The sequence below is a fragment of the Dryobates pubescens genome, chromosome 3, assembly GCF_014839835.1.
Source record: "Dryobates pubescens isolate bDryPub1 chromosome 3, bDryPub1.pri, whole genome shotgun sequence".
NCBI lineage: Eukaryota > Metazoa > Chordata > Aves > Piciformes > Picidae > Dryobates > Dryobates pubescens.
In genome coordinates, this window is record NC_071614.1 from 12,194,595 (window position 1) to 12,214,548 (window position 19,954).

The 19,954-nt window shown below is 51.8% G+C and overlaps 1 protein-coding gene across 2 annotated transcripts in view; it reads left to right on the forward strand.

Annotated features, from left to right (window-relative positions):
* The window catches only part of OSBPL1A (oxysterol binding protein like 1A), a 113,680-nt gene that overhangs the window by 28,453 nt on the left and 65,273 nt on the right, over positions 1-19,954 (forward strand). Inside the window, exons 14-15 of one of the 2 annotated variants that reach the window (XM_054179673.1) lie at positions 6,666-6,747; positions 9,759-9,865. In XM_054179673.1, coding sequence (XP_054035648.1) covers positions 6,666-6,747; positions 9,759-9,865 — 189 coding nt within the window. Of the gene's footprint in view, positions 1-6,665; positions 6,748-9,758; positions 9,866-15,006; positions 15,286-19,954 lie in introns of those variants that run through there. The other variant, XM_054179672.1, reaches the window with a different exon arrangement.

A 19,954-nucleotide genomic window follows, 5' to 3' on the forward strand; every position in this document is an offset into this window, starting at 1 on the left:
GTCTCCTCTGGAGCCTTTCCAGCCCTGTCTGGATGTGTTCCTGTGTGACCTGAGCTGGATTCTATGGTCCTGCTCTGGCAGGGGGCTTGGACTTGATGATCTCTGGAGGTCCCTTGCAACCCCTCCTGTTCTGTGCATAAAGCAGCATGTTTGTCATGGCTACAGGACCTTGGGTTCTGTTTTGTCAGCACTACTGCAAGGTGAAGCTGCCTGAGACTCTTGGCCAGGAGAGGGAGCTTTGTGTACTGTACTTCGGGACACAAAAGTGGAGGAGGATAAAGCCACCCTTCAGTGAGCTCTGCCTCTATAAAACAGGCAATGAAAAGGCTTAGAAATGATCTTTTCACACCTCGGGCCACACTGGAAGCGAGTCTTACTTGATCATTCAAGAATCACAGAAACATTCAACTTGGCTGGACTTGGTGATCCTGAGGAGCTTTTCCATGAACCCTGCTCTACAAGGGTCATCCCTCAACCACATCCCCAAGTACCACATCCAAAGGTCCTTTAAACACCTCCAGGGTTGGTGACGCCACCACCTCCCTGGGCAGCAGTTCCAGTGCCTGACCACTCTCGATGGGAGAAATGTTTCCTACTGTTCAGTTTAATCCTACCCAGTCACAGCTTGAGGCAATTCCCTCTTGTTCTATCACTAATTGCCTGTGAGAAGAGACCAGGACCAACCTCTCCACAACCTCCTCTCAGGGAGCTGTAGAGAGCCAGGAGGTCTCCCCTCAGCCTCCTCTCTTTCATGCTAACCCTCCCCAGCTCCTTCAGTTGCTCTCCAGCAGATTTCTTCTCCAGGCCCTTCCCAGCTTCCTTGCCCTGCTCTGCCCTGGCTCCAGCACCTGACACACCTCAATGCAAGAGGGATGTTGAGGTACGGGAGTGAGTGCAGAGGAATCTAGGGATGCTTCAAGAATCCAGAGCTGCTTCTTGCCATACATAGGCTCCTTAAACTTTACACTTCAAGGGGAAGTTGGCACTGCAGCACAAAAGAGTCTTCTTGACCCTGAATTCCCAAGTGGCTTCTGCTGTACCCTTTGGGACAAGAGCCTCCAGTAGCTGGTGGCAGATGTGGCAGGTACAGCTGTCCCAATAAGGGCTGACACTTTTTCAGCTCCCTCAGCCTCTCCTCACAGGGCTGTGCTCCAGACCCCTCCCTAGCTTTCTTGCCCTTCTCTGGACACCTTCAAGTCTCTCAATGTCCAGTTCTGGGCCTCTCAATTTAAGAAGGACACAGGACTCAAGGTGTGGCCTCAGCAGTGCTGAGCACAGGGCACAATGACTTCCCTGCTCCTGCTGGCCACACTCTTCCTGATGCAGGCCAGGATGCCCTTGGCCTTCTTGGCCCCCTGGGCACACTGCTGGCTCATGTTCAGCTGCTGTCACCCAGTCCCCCCAGGTCCCTTTCTGCCTGGCTGCTCTCAGCCACTCTGCCCCCAGCCTGTAGCACTGCCTGGGGTTGTTGTGGCCAAAGTGTAGAACCTGGCAGTTGGATGTGTTCAATCTCATGCCCTTGGACTCTGCCCATCTGCCCAGCCTGGCAAAAGGAGGCTCAGAAGAGACCTTATTGCTCTCTATAACTATACCTGAAGGGAGGTTGTAGCCAGGTGGGGGTTGGTCTCTTCTCCCAGGCAAGCAGCACCAGAACAAGAGGACACAGTCTCAAGATGTGCCAGGGGAGGTTTAGGCTGGAGGTGAGGAGAAAGTTCTTCCCAGAGAGAGAGATTGGCCATTGGGATGTGCTGCCCAGGGAGGTGGTGGAGTCACCATCCCTGGAGGTGTTTAGGAAGAGCCTGGATGAGGCACTTGGTGCCATGGTTTACTTGATCAGATGGTGTTGAGTGATAGGTTGGACTCAAGGTCTTTTCCAACCTGGTTAATTCTATTCTCAGCCACTGAAAGAGTTAAACTCAAGGCTGTGTTTGGAGGCCAGGCTGCCCAGCCCTGTGGTGACTGTGGTGGTGTTCACACATCAGTGGAGGTATAGGAAGGGCAAGGCCCTTTGGTTGACCTTCAAGGCCCTTAGCCACCATGAAGAGGAGTTTCTAAACCACTGGCCATATATCATAGAATCACAGAATGTGAAGGGTTGGAAAGGACCTCTAGAGATCACGTAAGCAACTCGCTCTGCCAGAGCAGAGGAATGCATCTGGCTGGGTTTTGAAAGTCTCCAGAGGAGGAGACTCCATAACCTCTCTGGAGAGCCTGTTGTAAGGCTTCAGCACCCTCACAACAAAGAAGTTTCTCCTCATGTTGAGGTGGAACTTCCTGGCTTCCAGTGTGTGTCCACTGCTCCTTATCCTATCACTGGGCACCCCTGGAAAGAGCCTGGCCCCTTCATCTCAAAAGCCACCTCTCAGATATTTATAGACATTCATAAGGTCTCCTCTCAGCCTTCTCTTCTCCAGACTAAACAGCCCCAGGGCTCTCAGCCTTTCTTCATAGTAGAGCTGTTCCAGTCCCTTCATCCTCACAGTTCTCCATTGGACTTTATCCAGTAGATTCCTGTCTCTCTTGGCCTGGGGAGCCCAAGGCTGGATGCAGTCTATGTTTGTGTGTATAACCATAGATCAGATGCAGTTAGTATTGAATGGAGCCCCATCAGAGGGTAAATGGAGCCACTCCTCCTTGGAGCAATGGGTCTGCAGCCAGAGACTTTCCCCTTGGATCAGGATGCTGCTCAGGATAACTCCTTTAAGGGTTGATATCCTTCATCTTTTATGTGAGTGATGCCAGCATTTTGGCTCATCCTCCCTAAAGCTGGCTGTGCTGTATTAGTTTTGCCTGTCAGGCAGCCAAAGCTGTATTTACTAATATTTGTCACAGTGCTGAACAGTTTTGATTTACACTGAATCTCAGGTACCTGCCTGGTCTATTTTGAGAGACTCCATGGCAGCAGGAGAGAGATGGGAAGATGACTGCTGCTGGCAGTTCCGAGCAGCCTGCAGAAGAAGATGGTGTGATCTAATAGATACCTGTCTGCAAGTTCAAATGTAGGCTTGGAATGAGATCCTGGGATGGGTTCCTGCATGCTGCTGTTCTTGTCATCCATCAGCTAACATCCATTGGCTGGCTTTGGCCTTTGCCATAGAAGCAGAGTCAGTCAGGGCTGGAAGGGACCTCAAGGATCATTCAGTTCCAACCCCCTGCCATGGCCAGGGACACCTCACACTGCAGCAGGTTGCTCACAGCCACCTCCAGCCTGGCTGCAAACACCTCCAGGCAGGAGGCTTCCACCACCTCCCTGGGCAACCTGTGCCAGGCTCTCACCACCCTCATAGGGAACAACTTCTTCCTCACATCCAATCTGAATCTCCCCATTTTTAGTTTTGCTCCATCCCCCCCAGTCCTATCCCTCCCTGACACCCTCAAAAGTCCCTCCCCAGCTTTCTTGTAGCCCCCTTCAGATCCTGGAAGGCCACAAGAAGGTCTCCTTGGAGCCTTCTCTTCTCCAGACTGAACAGCCCCAACTCTCTCAGGCTGTCTCCAGAGCAGAGCAGCTCCAGCCCTCTGCTCCTCCTCATGGCCCTTCTCTGGACACCTTCCAGCACCTCCAGATCCTTCCTGGAACAGAGGCTCCAGAACTGGACACAGTGCTCCAGGTGGGGTCTCACCAGAGCTGAGTGGAGCAGAGGGGGAGAATCCCCTCCCTTGACCTGCTGGCTATGCTTCTCTTGCTGCAGCTCAGGATGTGATTTGCTTTCTGGGCTGCAAGTGCACACCGGTGGCTCATGTTGAGCTTGTTACAGAACAAGCAATTGCTCTTCCTGGCTTGCTTGACTCCTCAGGAGTTGCAGCACAACAGCAAACTCTAAAGATGAACTCACACCTTAAATGTCTTAGCAGCTGCTCTGGGTTATCTTGGTTTCCTGCTAGTTCTAGACAGGTAGCTCATTCTGGAATGGTCATAGCAGTCAGTATGTGAGGTGGCATTGCTTCTGTTTATCCAGGACTTCATGAAAGGATCTCCAGAAGAAAATGAAAAGATTTCCAGGATCTTAAGGGGGCTGCAAGAAAACTGGGGAGGGACTTTTGACAAGGGCTGGTAGTGATAGGACAAGGGGACACAATGGCTTGTGGTTGGAACAGGGGAGATGGAGACTGCAGGTGAGGAAGAAATTCTTTGCACTGAAGGTGGTGAAACCCTGGAACAGGTTGCCCAGGGAGGCTGTGGATGTCCCTTCCCTGGACTTTCAAACTTGCTAGTAACAAAGAAAAGGCAGATGTGGCACAGCTTCCCCCCAGAGCTGGGGGGTTTGGACCAGTCAGCACCGTGGTGTGCCTGCATCTGCTCTCTGCTCCTAGGGCTCTGCAGGTGCTGCACACAATTTCCTTCAGTTTTAATTTATCAGGCCTCCTACCCTGGGAATCTTTCTGAAGATTTAATACTCCCCAAAGGAAAACAGTTGTGGTGGGTTGAAATTCCTCCTGCCCCCTTTCCCCCCAACATTAACTTTGCCAGCCCAGCCCAGTTGGAAGCAAATGGAAGCTGTATTTACAGCAAGACTACAATCTGCACTGGAATGCAATGAATCTGTACAAAATATGTACAAAACATCCAGGATTTACAGTATTTACAGGTGGTTACCATTAATAAACAGCACCAGAACCCCCCTTGCTCAAGGATCAGGGGAATCATAGAATCAATAAGGTTGGAAAAGACTTCAGAAATCATCAAGTCCAACCTGTCACCCAACACCTCCTGACAGCTAAACCATGGCTCCAAGGGCCACAGCCAAGCCTTTTCTGAACACCTGGAAGACCAAGGACAGGTCACCTGCCCTGCCCACCCCAGGCAGCAGCTTTGGAGGGAGCAGCCCAAAATGAAGCCACAACTGTCCTGAGCTTCAGCTTGACCCAAACCCTCCTCTCATCTCCTCCTTGGCCAAAACCCTCCTGAGCTCCTCCCTGGCCCAAAGCCTCCTCAGCCATCCTCACTGAAGTTGTGTTCTGAAGAAATCTGGGGCCACTGATGAAGATGACACCTCCAAGTGAGACCACAGCAGGCACTTGAGCTCCTTTTCTGTCCCCTCCACCCCCAGAGGCAAATTACACTCTGACACAGAAAGAGGAACAGTTTCTGCTGGGGTCCTGAGCACCAAGCAGCTTCTGACCAGATAAAGCAAGAAGCAGTCCAAGCAGTGGGTCTGGGACCTGTCCCAACTGGTCCAGGCATTAAGAGCATTTTGTACACAGCTGCAAGTGACAAGTCATGTGGTGGGTTGAAGTTTCCCCTCCAGCATTAACTTTCAGCCAGACCAGCTCAGTTAGAAGCAAATGAAGCTGTATTGACAAGCAGTGGCTACACTCTACAATGGAATGCAATGAAGATGTACAAAATACACAGGATTTACAATATTAGACAAATAATTACAGTTAGCAAACAATACAAACTCCACCCTGGTCAGGAGACCAGAGAAGCCTCTTCCACATCCCCCTGTCCCAAGAGAGAGGAGTTGAGAGAGCAGCAGTGGGTCAGACTTACCCCAAGGTCAACCAGAAGCACATTGTCTTCTCCCCAGCAAAGCAAAACAGCCAAGATAGAGGAGAAGAGAAAAGGAATGGGAATGAAATGTGAAGAATTATCATGATACAGCTTCTCTTAGCCCAGACATTTACCCAATGAATTGGCTTAGATTAATCTTTTGTTTTCTCTTTTACACCCAGTAGTCATTTCTGTCTATTTTTCTGCTTTCCTGCTTGAAATCTGCAGCTAAATATTAAAGGCATAGCCTAAAACCACCACACACACACACACCCCCTGTACAAAAGAAGGGAGAAAGGAGCAGAGCAAGTTAGTGATAGGACTAGCAGCTAGCAGAGCAGGTAGTGATAGGGCTAGGGGGAATGGAATGAAGCTGGAGGTGAGGAGGAAGTTGTTCCCCATGAGAGTGGTGAAGCCCTGGAATGGGTTGTCCAGGGAGGTGGTTGAGGCCCTGTCCCTGGAGGTGTTTAAGCCCAGGCTGGATGAGGCTCTGGCCAGCCTGATCTAGTGTGGGGTGTCCCTGCCCACGGCAGAGGGGTTGGAGCTAGATGATCCTTGTGGTCCCTTCCAACCCTGGCTGATTCTATGATTCCAAGTTGCTGTTAGACTTAACCAAAACAGTGCAGACAATGTCAAGCAGAAGCCAGTTAGTGTCCAGAGCAAAGAGGCAAGGAGAGAAGATTGTTTTGGTACAACCAATCTTATGGTAAGTAGATATCTCCAGTGGAATTCATAGTATCATAGTATCAGTCAGGGCCTCAACCACCTCCCTGGACAACACATTCTAGGGCTTCACCACTCTCATGGGGAAGAACTTCCTCCTCACCTCCAGCCTGAATCTCCTCACCTCCAGCCTGAATCTCCCCACCTCCAGCTTCATTCCATTCCCCCTGGTCCTATCACTGCCTGAGCAGTCCCTCCCCAGCCTTCTTGTAGCCCCCTTCAGATACTGGAAGGCCACACTTAGAATTGTTTGGAATGATCTTTGTTTCCCTTTTCACCCTCAAGAGTGATTTATTTGCATTTTACTACTTTTCTGCTCAAAATCTGTGGGAAAAGCATTTTAAAGGCATAGCCTAAAACTCCCACAACAACTCAGTGCAGTTAAGAGGATGAACATTGGCTTCCCTCAGCACAAGGCACTTCTCACCTAGCTCTCCTTGCTGTCTTTCAGAAAGCACAAGCATGCCAGCAAAGGCTCAGTAGAGAGATTTCAGACTTTCTCACAATGGTTAAATCTTTGGATGCTACAAAAGGTAACATTTTTTTACTCTTCTCAAGTGCAGTTTGTTCCCAGGCAACTAAGTTTTCCTTTTTAGCAGCCCATGCTTTAATTCCAGGAGCTGGAAATAAAGGACACTTTCCCTCACTGGAAAAAAAAAGAGAAGATTCAAATAAAGTAACATAGTGACTGCTAAGAATTAAGGTTTCAGAGGGAAAGAGGTTGCTGATTGAAAAGAAATGTTATCATTGGCTGTAAAGGCAGTCAAGCTGCCTTTAGGTACCTCGTGAGGAGCTGCAGAGAGACCTGAGGTGGTTGAGCGTGGGGAAGAGGAGGCTGAGGGAGACCTCATTGCTCTCTACAGCTCCCTGAGAGGAGGTTGCAGTGAGGTGGAGGTTGGGCTCTTCTCTCTAGTATCTGGTAGTAGGAGGAGAGGAAATGGCCTGGAATTGTGCCAGGGGAGAGTTAGGTTGGAGACAAGAAGAAACTTCTTCCCTTAATTAAAGGGGCTCTAAGACTGGCACAGGCTGCCCGGGGAGGTGGTTGAATTCCTGGAGGTGTTTCAGAGGCAAATGGGGTTGCTGAGGGCCATGGTTTAGCCCCAGCCTTAGAAAAGAGTAACACCTGGTTGGAAGAGACCTTCAAGATCATCACATCCAATCCATCATCCATCACCAGCTGATCAACCAAACCATGGCACCAAGCACCCCATCAAGTCTCCTCCTAAACACTTCCAGTGATGGTGACTCCACCACCTCCCTGGGCAGCACATCCCAATGGCCAGTCTCTCTTGCTGGGAAGAATTTCTTCCTTACCTCCAGCCTAAACCTCCCCTGGCACAGCTTGAGACTCTGTCCTCTTGTTCTGGTGCTGCATGCTTGGGAGAAGAGACCAACCCCCACCTGGCTACAACCTCCCTTCAGGGAGTTGCAGACAGCAAGAAGGTCTCCCCTGAGCCTCCTCTTCTCCAGGCTAAGCAACCCCAGCTCCCTCAGCCTCTCCTCACAGGGCTGTGCTCCAGACCCCTCCCCAGCTTTCTTGCCCTTCTCTGGACACCTTCCAGCAGCTCAACATCTTTCCTAACCTGAGGAGCCCAGAACTGGACACAGGACTCAAGGTGTGGCCTAACCAGTGCGGTGTACAGGGGCACAATGACCTTCCTGCTCCTGCTGGCCACACTGTCCTGATGCAGGCCAGGATGCCATTGGCCTTCTTGGCTGCCTGGGCACACTGCAGGCTCATGTTCAGCCTACTATCAACCAGTACCCCCAGGTCCCTTTCTGTCTGGTTGCTCGCAGCCACTCTGCCCCCAGCCTGTAGCACTGCCTGGGGTTGCTGTGGCCAATGTGTAGAACCTGGCACTTGGAGGAGCCTTGGTGGGGTGAGAGAATGGTTGGACTCAATCTTAAAGGTCCTTTCCAACCAAAACGATTCTGTGGTTTTACTTCTCCTGAATGCTTTTGAGTGATATAAAAACCAGCTTTCTGGGGACTGATGTTTAAAATTCTCTCTGCCTCACCATGCTGCTCTAAACAGAGCTACCTTGAGATTTATCCAGATGATTCATGACAAATAAGGAAGTCTTCTGTGCTCAGTGTGCTGCCCCTCCTTCCAGAGGAGCAAGCTTGATTAGCTGCTGCTAAGTAGAGACTCCTAATTCCAGTCACTTGTGAGCTTTGGTGTCAAAGACACCAATTAGTGTGTGGCTGTGTCTGTATCTTGTCCTGCACAGGCAGTGTAAGCTGCAAAACTAATTCAACAGCTGTCACTGCTGGGCCTCTTATTGTTTATTGGTGTGACATCAGCCTGAAGCACCTCTGTCACTAAATGGTGACAGCTGAATGCACACTTGCTGCTGTTAAAATCCTGGGAGAAGGGCTTGCTTGACTCCTTAGGGACTGCAGCACAACAGGAAACTCTAAAGATGAACTCAAACCTTAAATGATTTTCAGGAGCTGCTTTGGAGTTATCTTAGTTTCCTGCTAGTTCTAGACACATAGTTCATTCTTAGTCATAGCAGTCAGGATGTGAGGTGGCATTGCTTCTGTTTATCCAGAAGAGGAGTTCATGAAAAGATCTCCAGAAGAAAAGAGAAAGGTTTCCAGGACCTTAAGGGGGCTACAGGAAAGCTGGGGAGGGACTTTTGCCAAAGGCTTGTCATGATAGGATGTGGAGCAATGACTTGGGGCTGGAAGAGGGAAGACTGACACTGGAGGTGAGGAAGAAATTCTTTGCAGTGAGGGTGGTGAGACTCTGGCACAGGTTGCCCAGGGAGGCTGTGGCTGCCTCCTCCCTGGAGGTGTTCAAGGCCAGGTCAGATGAGGCCTTGAGCAAGCTGGGCTGGTGGGAGGTGTCCCTGCCCATGGTAGGGGGTTGGAACTGGATGAGCTTTGAGGTCCCTTCCAACCCAAACCATTCCATGAATCTGTGACTTTTCTTCCACATTTATTGATTGGTGTCTTTGTTATCCCCTCTGTTTTTCCACCCTACACCCTCAGCTGCCCTGTGGTGAGCTTTTTCTCTTCTATCCAACACCACAACAGATGGCAACCAAAGCTCCCTTTCTCCTTGTAACCTGTACTAACCCAAAGGATGCTGCACTGCATTTGAACTCTGTCACCTGGCAAATCTCAGCCTTTTAAACTTCAGAAATGGTTAAAAGGAGGTTATTGTTAGTAGCTCTCCCAGTGCTGCCATGGCTTTCTACCTCTGCTTTCTAAGCCATGCTGAGAGGATGAAAAAGAAAGAACTTCTGTTCCCTCAGTGCTGCTTTTGCTCATCCTTTCCTCACACAGATCTTGCACTGCAGCAGCCTTCCTACAGCATCATAGAATGGTTTGGGTTGGAAGGGACCTTAAAGATCATCTAGATCATCCCATGGGCAGGGACACCTCCCACCAGCCAAGCTTGCTCAAGGCCTCATCCAGCCTGGCCTTGGACACCTCCAGGGAGGGAGCATCCAGAACCTCCCTGAGGAAAACAGAATTACCAGAATCCTGTAGCTGAAAATATCCCCTTCACACTGCTCCTGCTTTGTGCTTTTAGGAATATCTCCTCCCCTCCTGCAAAAAGTTGACATGGTCTCTGAAATATCCCAGGAAACATGTGAGGCCCTGGCTGACTGCCTTGACCTCTTCAGAAGGCAAGAAGGGGTAAGTACTGTTGTGTGGCTCCATAAGGGGTCTGGGTAGCTTAAGATATTTTGTTGTTTCCTTGCTTACCTGTCCCAAAAATAAATGCACACCCCCACAGCACTTGGTATTGTTGGTAAGCTGTCCTCTTGCATGCTGCTGGAGGAAAATGGAGCTCAGTTCCTCCACAAAGACATCTTGGTGCTCAAGTGTTCAGAAGAGGTCTGGGCCTTGCTTCTAAACGACTGCTTCTGATGTTAAACTGAATGTTTGGATTCCTAAAGCAGTTGCTTTGCTTATATGGAGGTTAAAAATTAATCTTTTTTTGGTGCTGGCTAACTCAAGTGTTGAACAGTGCTGCTTCTGAGTGTGTTCATCAGCCCATGTGCTCAGTGGGTGTGTGAATGCCAGCTATTGAACTTCTGGCTTTCCCTCTGACAAATATCTTCTATGGTGTTAAGCTTAATGCTTCCATTTGGGAGTATATTGTGGCTGGAAAGCTGCCCAGCAGAGGAGGACCTGGGGGTGTTGGTTGACAGCAGCTGAACAGGAGCCAGCGTGGGACTAGGTGGCCAAGAAGGCCACCAGCAGCCTGGCCTGGATCAACAGTGGTGTGGCCAGCAGGAGCAGGGAGGTGACCATCCCCTGTACTGGTCACTGGTGAGGCCACACCTCAAGTCCTGGGTTCAGGTTTGGGCCTCTCACTCCAGGAAGGACACTGAGGGTCTGGAGCAGGTCCAGAGGAGGGCAGCAAAGGTGGGGAAGGGTCTGGAGAAGAGGGCTGGGGAGGAGCAGCTGAGGGAGCTGGGGGTGTTGAATGTGGAGAAGAGGAGGCTGAGGGAGACCTCATTGCTCTCTACAGCTCTCTGAGAGGAAGCTGCAGTGAGCTGGGGGTTGGGCTCTGCTCCTTAGTCTCAGGTGCTGGAAGGAGAGGGAATGGCCTGGGATTGTGCCAGGGGAGGCTTAGGTTGGAGATAAGGAAAATTTTTTTTTCCCTGAAGGTGTTCTCCATCCTTGGAGGTGTTTCAAAGGGGCAGAGATGTGGTGCTGAGGGCCATGGTTTAGCACCAGCCTTGGTAGAGTTAGAGAATGGTTGGACTGGATCTTAAAGGACTTTTCCAACCAAAACAATTCTATGGTTCCATCTGTCAAACTCATTAGCTCCTGGGGTAGGAGATCTGGTATTTCTCTCCTCCCTTTGAAGACAGCCTAGTATGATGGAATAAATTTGCCTTGTTGTGGTAGCAGTAATCCCTCAGGCTCTTGTCCTCAGAAAGCTGTTTCAGATGAAGGTTATGTTGATGCTCTTTGTCTTCCAGTTATTTAACAGTGAGCTGCAAACAGGGATTCCATTGCTTTAGCTTTGGTTTAGGATACTTCTTTTTAAATACATTTTTATTCCTTTCCAAGCCTTTTTGTCTGTAGTCACAAGACTTTTGAACTTCACAGGTTCATAGAATGGTTTGGGTTTGAAGGGACCTTAAAGATCATCTGATTCCAACCCCCCTGCCATGGGCAGGGACACCTCCCACCAGCCCAGCTTGCTCAAGGCCTCATCCAGCCTGGCCTTGAACACCTCCAGGGAGAAGGCAGCCACAGCCTCCCTGGGCAACCTCTTTCAGTCTCTCACCACCCTCATTGCAAAGAATTTCTTCCTAATCTCCAGTCTCAATCTCCCTTCTCCCATCTCAAAGCCATTGTCCCTTGTCCTGTTACTCCCAGCCCTTATCAAAAGTCCCTCCCCAGCTCTCCTGTAGCCTCCTTCAGGCACTGGAATGCTGCTCTAAGGTCTCCCTGGAGCCTTCTCTGGGGTGAGCAGCCCCAGCTCTCTTAGCCTGACCCCACAGGGGAGCTTCTCCAGCCCTCTGATCATCTTTGGCCTCCTCTGGACCCTCTCCAACACTTCCATGTCCTTCCTTGGCCGGGGGCACCAGAACTGGGCACAGTGCTGCAGGTGGGGTCTGAGCAGAGCAGAGGGGCAGAATCCCCTCACTCCCTGTGCTGGGCATGCTGCTTTTCAAGCCTTTTGTCTCTTCCTTGAGTGGAGCTGTACCAGTGGACCAACCATTGCTTTTTTACATGGAGTTTCTTCCCTCAAGAAAACCTAGTGTGAAAGTTTCCAGTTCCATTTGTGGCTGAGATGGGAAATTGTTACAGCAGTGGGTGTGTGGTGTTAGTTAGCATCCCTTAATTGTGCTGGCATCTTGCTTCAAGCCAGACTAAAATAGCTTTCCAGAGTGGAGTATGGCAAAGCATATGGTGGGATTGTAATTTCACCTGACTTGAACTTCAGCAGTCTCAGTAGGTGTTGTAGAGGCCTTATTTTGATTTGGGCACTGAGAGGGTAGGCTGAGGTGTGAACTTGAGTTTCCAACATAGCTAAATGAAGTCATGACAGGGAGAAGATGTGATCCTGGAGAGGTTTGTCTCTTGGTATTTTTAAACTTTGCTGCAATTCTGGAATTAGAATTGCAGGCTTTGAAAGATGCCAGAAGCAACTAAGGGAAAATTAGAGCAGCAACTGATTCTGAAAACCTGAGTCTTTCCAAAACATGCTGCCTTCAGCATTGCTCTTCTCAGACCCACAGCATTTGGGGTTAGTGTCTCCTGCAAGCCTCATTCTCCTCCATTCAGTGTTGGTTTCTAGATGATAGATCTGTTGGCACTGCATGAGCCACTGATAGGACTCCAATTAAATGCTTTCACATCCCTGCCAAGTGTGTTGAGCAGTAAAGCAGAACTCTAAAAGCACTTACTTAAAATACTCTGAAAACACCCTAGGGTTTGTTTGTCTCCTGATCATGATCCCCATGATGAACTGAAGGCTCGGGGTTTGTAAGTGCTTTAGAACAACTGCCGTGGATGCTCTGCTTTGGCAATCACTGATTCAAGCTAAGACTGCCACAGGACCTGGAGGAAGAGTAACTCTACAGGTGTAAGTTCAAAGCTTCTTTCCTGCCTGTCATCTCCAGGCTTCATTGGTTGTCAGATGGATTGTAGGTGGTTGTACAGTGATGCCCTTGTACGCCCTTGACAGGCTTGTGAGGTAGGACCACACTGATCTCATGAAGTTTAACACAGACCCTGCACCTGGGTCAGGGCAGTCCCAAGCACAAGTCCAGACTGGGTGGAGAATGGACAGAGAGCAGTGCTGAGGGGAGGGACTCAAAGGTGCTGGGTGAGGAGAAGCTCAACATGAGCCAGCACCATGCACTGCCAGCCCAGATCCAGCCATGTCCTGGGCTGATCCCCAGTAGTGTGGGCAGCAGGTGGAGGGAGGGGATTCTGCTCCTCTGCTCTGCTGAGACCCCACCTGGAGTGCTGTGTCCCATTCTGAAGTCTCCAACACAAGAAGGATGTGGAACTGTTAAGAGCATGTCCAGAGGAGGCTATGAAAATTACTTGAGAGCTGGAGCTCCTCTGCTCTGGAGACAGGCTGAGAGGGTTGGGGCTGTTCAGCTTGGAGAAGAGAAGGCTGCAGGGAGACCTTAGAGCAGCCTTCCAGGATTTGAAGGGGGCTCCAGGGGAGCTAGGGAGGGACTTTTGACAGAAGCATGGAGTGACAGGGTGAGGAGGGATGGCTTCAGACTGGAGGAAGCTGCATTTCCATTGGCCATTAAGGAGCAATTCTTCCCCATGAGGGTGGTGAGACACTGAAATAGATTGCCCAGAGAAGCTGCGGAGGCTCCAGGCCTGGAAATGTTCTAAGGCTGGGTTGGACAGGGCCCTGAGCAACCTGGGCTGGTGGGAGGTGTTCCTGCCCAGGGCAGGAGCTTGAAACTAGCTGATCTTTAACATCCCTTCCACCCCAAACCGTTCTGTGATTTACTCTGAGCAGAGGGGAATCCATTGTTCCTTAGTACCTTTCAAATGCATTGTGTGTGTCCCACGAAATCCAGTTCTTTCTAGGACCTGTGTTTTTCTGCATCCTGGTGCCTTCTGTCTTGCCTCTTGAAGGAGATTTCTTTACCCTCTCATTCAAACTGTCACCCTACCAGAAGCCACTGCTTGACTGAGGAGGAGGGGCTGCAGCCCTCAGCAGGGATAACCACGCTGGGGACACTTTCTGCCTTTTACAGAGCAGCTCTGTGCTGTGTGAATTGGCACTGCTGGTAGAGTACTAAAGAGGAAGAGGGATGAGGGTTCATAGAATCACAGAATCACTGAGTCATTTGGGGTTGGAGAAGACCTTTAAGATCATAGAGTCCAACTACTGTTTTGCTAAGTCTTGTGCTAAACCATGGCACCATGTCTCTGCCTTTCTGAAACACCTCCAGGGATGGGGATTTAACCTCCTCCAGGGGCAGCCTGTACCAGTTACTGAGAACCCTTCCAGGGAAGAAGTTTCATCTAATGTCCAGCCTCAACCTCCCCTGATGCAACCTCAGGCCATCTGTCTCTATTCCTCTTGCATTACGAATGGGGCAGGAGTCCGGTCTCCCCAGACTCCATCTCTGCTGCTTCTCCGTTTCTCCAGCTCCACGTCTCCTCCGGTGCAGGGCTCGGTGTGCGCGGTGTCAATGGCAGCGGCGGCGCTTCCCAGCGGCGGCGGGGGAGCACGACCGCTGTCCTTGCACGGCGGAGAGGCGCCGTGGCCGCTGCGGCCGCCGGCTCCGGAGGAGAGCTGTGGAGCGGCGGCGATTCCAGCGCTGGCTCCGGAAGGGAGCTGCGGAGCCGCGGCGGTGGCGATGCCGGCTCCGGAGGGGAGTGGCGGGGCCGCGGCGGTGGCCATGCCGGCTCCGGAGGGGAGCGGCGGGGCCGCGGCGGTGGCCATGCCGGCTCCGGAGGGGAGCTGCGGGGCGGTGGCGATGCCGGCTCCGGAGGGGAGCTGCGGGGCCGCGGCGGTGGCGATGCCGGCTCCGCAGGGGAGCGGCGGGGCGGTGGCGATGCCGGCTCCGCAGGGGAGCGGCGGGGCCGCGGCGGTGGCCATGCCGGCTCCGGAGAAGCCGTGACCTCCCCGCTCCGCAGGGTGTGGGGAGGTGCGAGGGCTGCGGGGAGCTTCCCGCATGCAGGCGCTGCGGCGGGGCTCCGCGCGGGGCGGGCTCCGGGGCGGCTCCGCTCCGCCCGCAGTCCGTCAGCGGCCGGCAGCCGCCCCTGCCCCGGCGGCGGGTGTGGGGGGGCGCAAGGCGGGAGCGCTCGGCCTACAGGGCCATTTTTAGCCGCCCCGGGAGCCTTCCTGCCGCCCCGCCGCTGCGGGCTGCTTCCCTCCGCCCTCTCCCCGCCCTCGGCGCTCGGCGGGAGCCGTTGGCTCCGGCGGGGCGCGGAGCTGCGCGGGGCGGGCGCCTCTCCCCGCCCTGCGCCGGGGCATCCGCCCCAGTCCGCGGTGCGCTGCGACGGGAAGGGGCCCGGCCCGGTCCGGCCGCTCCCGCTACTGCTGCAACCCGGAGCGGCTCTTCCAGCCCAGCTGTCGGAGCGGCTGCCTGCCCCGATTCGGTTCCGCGGTACGTGGGGTGCCCGGGGGCTGGGCTCGGGGGTTTGGGGTGGGTTGTGCGGTCTGGTTTTGCTCGGTGACATTGGGAGAACCCTTCGGTGTCAGGCGGAGAGAAGGGAGCGCTGTGCGCCGATACTTTTTGGCGAACAATTCAAACGAGAGGGCAAAATGAAGATCGTTGGGTGGGTTAGGGCGAGTGTTCATCGAGGCGGCCGTGCGGAGCTGGTGCGACTCGGAGCGTTGTCTGCAGTGACTTTGGCACAAGGTGAGGAAGTGCAGCCCCGGAGCAGGGCTGCCCTGAACCACTCCTAGCGGGCAGCAGAGCCTGCGTTCCAAAAGCACTTGGATACGGCTGGGTTTACCTTCTGGAGCGTTTCTATACAGTTGTAGAAGTTGAACCTCAGGCTCTTTGCCCTGTGAGGTTTTCTAGGTGAGTGTAAAATTTCTCTTCAATTCTCAGCGTGTTCTGAAGCTGTATGAAACTGACAGCAAAGGCATTTTGAAGCTGTATCTTTATCGTTTCAAAGCTTGCCTCTTCAGTAACCAGCCCTAAATAAAGTGTGCTGATGACTATCTCGCCTGAGTTTCACTTTTACTGTCAAAGGTTATATTTAAGAGTAAATTAAGAGCTCGTGTAGCCTAAGTTTAGAACAAGTAGCAGTTGTAAGATGACTTCATTTGTAGTCTGTTCATGGCTTTGATCTCCTTTCTTTGTTTGTAGGTGGTGTCATTATTTCTAGGTGGTTGCTTGTGGCTTTTTTGTTGGTGGGTTTGGGTTTTTTTTCCTTCTTAAGAGGGGATTTGCTTACAAGCTGATGAAAAAAACCCCATCCTTAACAGATGAGATATGGGATTGAGGAAAGGTTTCTTCATTTCTTGGTTGAAATGAGTTTTATGTTCAGCTAAGTTGGGATATTCCTAACAGATGATCCTTGTGCTCCCTTCTGACCTGGCATTCTGTGATAACAAACGAAGCTTCTCAGTTTTACAGGAACTTTAAGGTCAGAACGCTGTGGGGCAGAGTCCTTGGGTCCGGTGACCTTTGCCATGGCGTGATGTGTTATCTTCTGTGTGTCTGACTGATGTGCTGGAGACAAAAATGTGCACCCACTAGCAAACATTGACCTCCAGCAGTTCAGGCACTGCCTTACTCTATTGCATGTGTCCTGGAAAAATGGAATGTCCAAGGGTTAGATGTGCTCAGGGGTGTTCCTGGGAAGGGAAGCACTCGTGCTCTTTGGGAGAGCAAGTCGTTGTCAAAGGTCTTTCCCAGCCTGGTTAATTCTGCTCTATTCTAAGGTGTCTGAAATGGACAATGTACAGCAATAGCGCTGAAGGAATAAGATTAAGTCATGCTGTGTGTCTGTTTTGTGGTCTGGGTGACCTGTGTGAGCATGGCTCTCGCCACTCTGACCTACTGCCTTCCTGGGTTGTGCATGGGGAAGGGGCCTGCAGGCTGTGCCCAGGTGACTCCTGGATGAGGCTCTCCATGGGAGGGTGGAGATGAGGGCAGCAGCAAGGACACTCTGTAGTTGTGGGAGGACTATTGATATGGACACCCTGAGCCATCAGGGAGTCCATCAGCAGTCCCTTTTCTACGGCCTGCCAGTAGCCAGCTACGTTAACCTCTATAACTATAGAATGGTTTGGGTTGGAAGGGACCTTAAAAATCATCTAGTTCCAGTCCTCCTGCCTTGGGGAGGGACACTTCCAGCTAGACCAGGTTGCTCAAGGCCTCATCTAACCTGGCCCAGGGAGGGGGCTCAAGGAATGCAAGGGAAGCTAAGCAAGGCTCAAGGAACATCAGGGAAGATAAGCAAGGGGTTCAGTTGGTGATTTCTCAGTTAGGTCTCAGAAGGGATTGTGTCTTGCCTGGCTGTTTACTAGACCTAGAACCATAGAGGCTGTAGCCCATCAAGCCATGAAGCCAGTGCCTGTATTTGTTGTTTCCTCTCTGTGCCTAGAAACAGGTGACAGCCCTATTTTTTTATTAGCTACTTTTCTTTCTTTCAATCAATGGAGCACAACAGAGCAATTCTTTGTCCATTCTCTGCTGTGGCTCTTCCTGAAAGTCATGGAAATGAAGCCAAGACCTCAGTGTGTCCAGGCCTGTAGGCAATGCCCCAAACAACTGAAACACTGTTCAGGTTGTAGGCTTGAGAGAAGGAGAAGAGCATGTCTCAGCCAGTTGATAACTGCACTGGGCACAGCAAGAGGTGTCTGGTGTTGAGAGACCTGAGGTATGTCTGCATCAAGAAAACCTTTACTGTCTGGGCTGCATCAAGAGGAGTGTGGCCAGCAGGTCAAAGGAGGTGATTCTTCCCATTTATTCTGCTCTGGTGAGATCCCACCTTGAATACTGCCTCCAGTTCTGGTGTCCCCAGTGTAAGAAGGACACTGAGTTGTTGGAGGAAGTCCAGAGGAGGCCACAAAGATGATCCAAGGGCTGGAGCAGCTCTGCTATGGGCACAGGCTGAGGGAGCTGGGGGTGTTCAGCCTGGAGAGAGGGCTCTGGGGGCAACTTAATGCTGCCTGCCAGGACCTGAAGGGATCCTGAAGGAAGGCTGCAGAGGGACTTTCCTGAGGGTGTCTAGAGATAGGACAAAGGGGAATGGTTTGAAGCTGAGGGAGAATAGGTTTAGACTGGAGCTGAGGAAGAAGCCTCCTTCAGTAGGAGGCTGGTGAGACTCTGTTATATGTTGTCCAGGAAGGCTGTGGATGCCTCCTCCCATGGGGGAGTTCAGGACCAGCTTGGATGAGGCCTTGAGCAACCAAGTTTAGTTGAGAGGCATCCCTGCCCATGGCAGGGGGGCTGGTGTCAATGATCAATGAGGTCCCTTCCAGTCTAAGCTGTCCTGTGATTTTATGATTCTATAACTGTATGAGTTTCTGACTTCATTTCTTTCTCTCTCCACCACATGAGTAGAAAAGTACTGGAAATACCTAGTGCAGCTCCAATCTATTTTGAAAGTAACAGGGGTCATTGGAAGGTTCTCTATGCTCAAACAGGTTCCCAGGTGAAGAATGGGAAGAAGAGGAGCCCAGCAGGTGATGTGGAGTGATGTATGGGCATGGCATGCAAGAGAGCAAAGCTCCCTGGGGAAGAGGAGGCTCAGGGAGACCTTCTTGCTCTCTACAACTCCCTGAAGGGAGGTTGTAGCCAGGTGGGGGTTGGTCTCTTCTTCCGGGCAAGCAGCAGCAGAACAAGAGGACATAGTCTCAAGCTGTGCCAGGGGAGGTTTAGGCTGGAGGTGAGGAGAAAGTTCTTCCCAGCAAGAGAGATTGGCCCTTGGGATGTGCTGCCCAGGGAGGTGGTGGAGTCCCCATCCCTGGAGGTGTTCAAGAGGGGATTGGACGTGGCACTTGGAGCCATGGTTAGTTGTCAGGGGGTGTTGGGTATTAGGTAATAGGCTGGACTTGATGATCTCTGAGGTCTTTTCCAGCTTGGTTGATTCTGTGCTAGGCATTGGTCAGGTTGTTTCTCAGGCTGCAGCATTGGCAATTCTGGTCATGCCTTCATTCCGGCAGTGCTTATTTTTGGGTGCTCTGTGTGCATGCATATTTCATCTGTGCTAAAGCTCTGAGGAGGAGGTATTCAAATCAGAGGAACTTGACAGGCAAATGTTTGCAAATGGCATCATTTTCCTCCTTTGGGAGCTTTGGTTTTCATTTTTAATCTGACCCTGCTTCAGCCTTGCAGGTGGGAAGTGAACTACAGGTCTGTGAAGGCAATGACCTTATCAGTGCTATGGGAAGGAAGCAATTTAGGGAGTCCAAGGAATTTAGGAGGTAGAGGAGTTCACAGTATCACCAAGGTTGGAAGAGACCTCAAAGATCATCAAGTCCAACCTGTCACCATAGACCTCATGACTAAACCATGGCACCAAGTGCCACATCCAGTCCCCTCTTGAACACCTTCAGGGATGGGGACTCCACCACCTCCCTGGGCAGCACATCCCAATGACTAATGACTCTCGGTGAAGAACTTTCGCCTCACCTTGAGCCTAAACTTCCCCTGGCGCAGCTTGAGACTGTGTCCTCTTGTTCTGGTACTGCTTGCCTGGGAGAAGAGACCAACCCCCACCTGGCTACAACCTCCCTTCAGGGAGTTGTAGACAGCAATGAGGTCACCCCTGAGCTTCCTCTTCTGCAGGCTAAGCAACCCCAGCTCCCTCAGCCTCTCCTCACAGGGCTGTGCTCAAGGCCTCTCCCCAGCCTTGTTGCCCTTCTCTGGACACCTTCAAGTCTCTCAATGTCCTTCTTAAACTGAGGGGCCCAGAACTGGACACAGGACTCAAGGTGTGGCCTAACCAGTGCTGAGCACAGGGCACAATGCTGGCCACACTATTCCTGATGCAGACCAGGATGCCATTGGCCTTCTTGGCCACCTGGGCACACTGCTGCCTCATGTTCAGGCAGCTGTCAATCAGCACCCCTAGGTCCCTCTCTGTTTGGGAGCTCTCCAGCCACTCTGCCCCCAGCCTGTAGCTCTGCCTGGGGTTGCTGTGGCCAAAGTGCAGCACCTGGCACTTGGATTTGTTGAATGCCATCCTGTTGGCCTCTGCCCATCTGTCCAGTCGGTCGAGTTCCCTCTGCAGAGCCCTTCTGCCCTTTAACTGACCAACATCTGCTCCTAGCTTGGTGTCATCTGCAAATTTGCTGATGACTGACTCAATCCC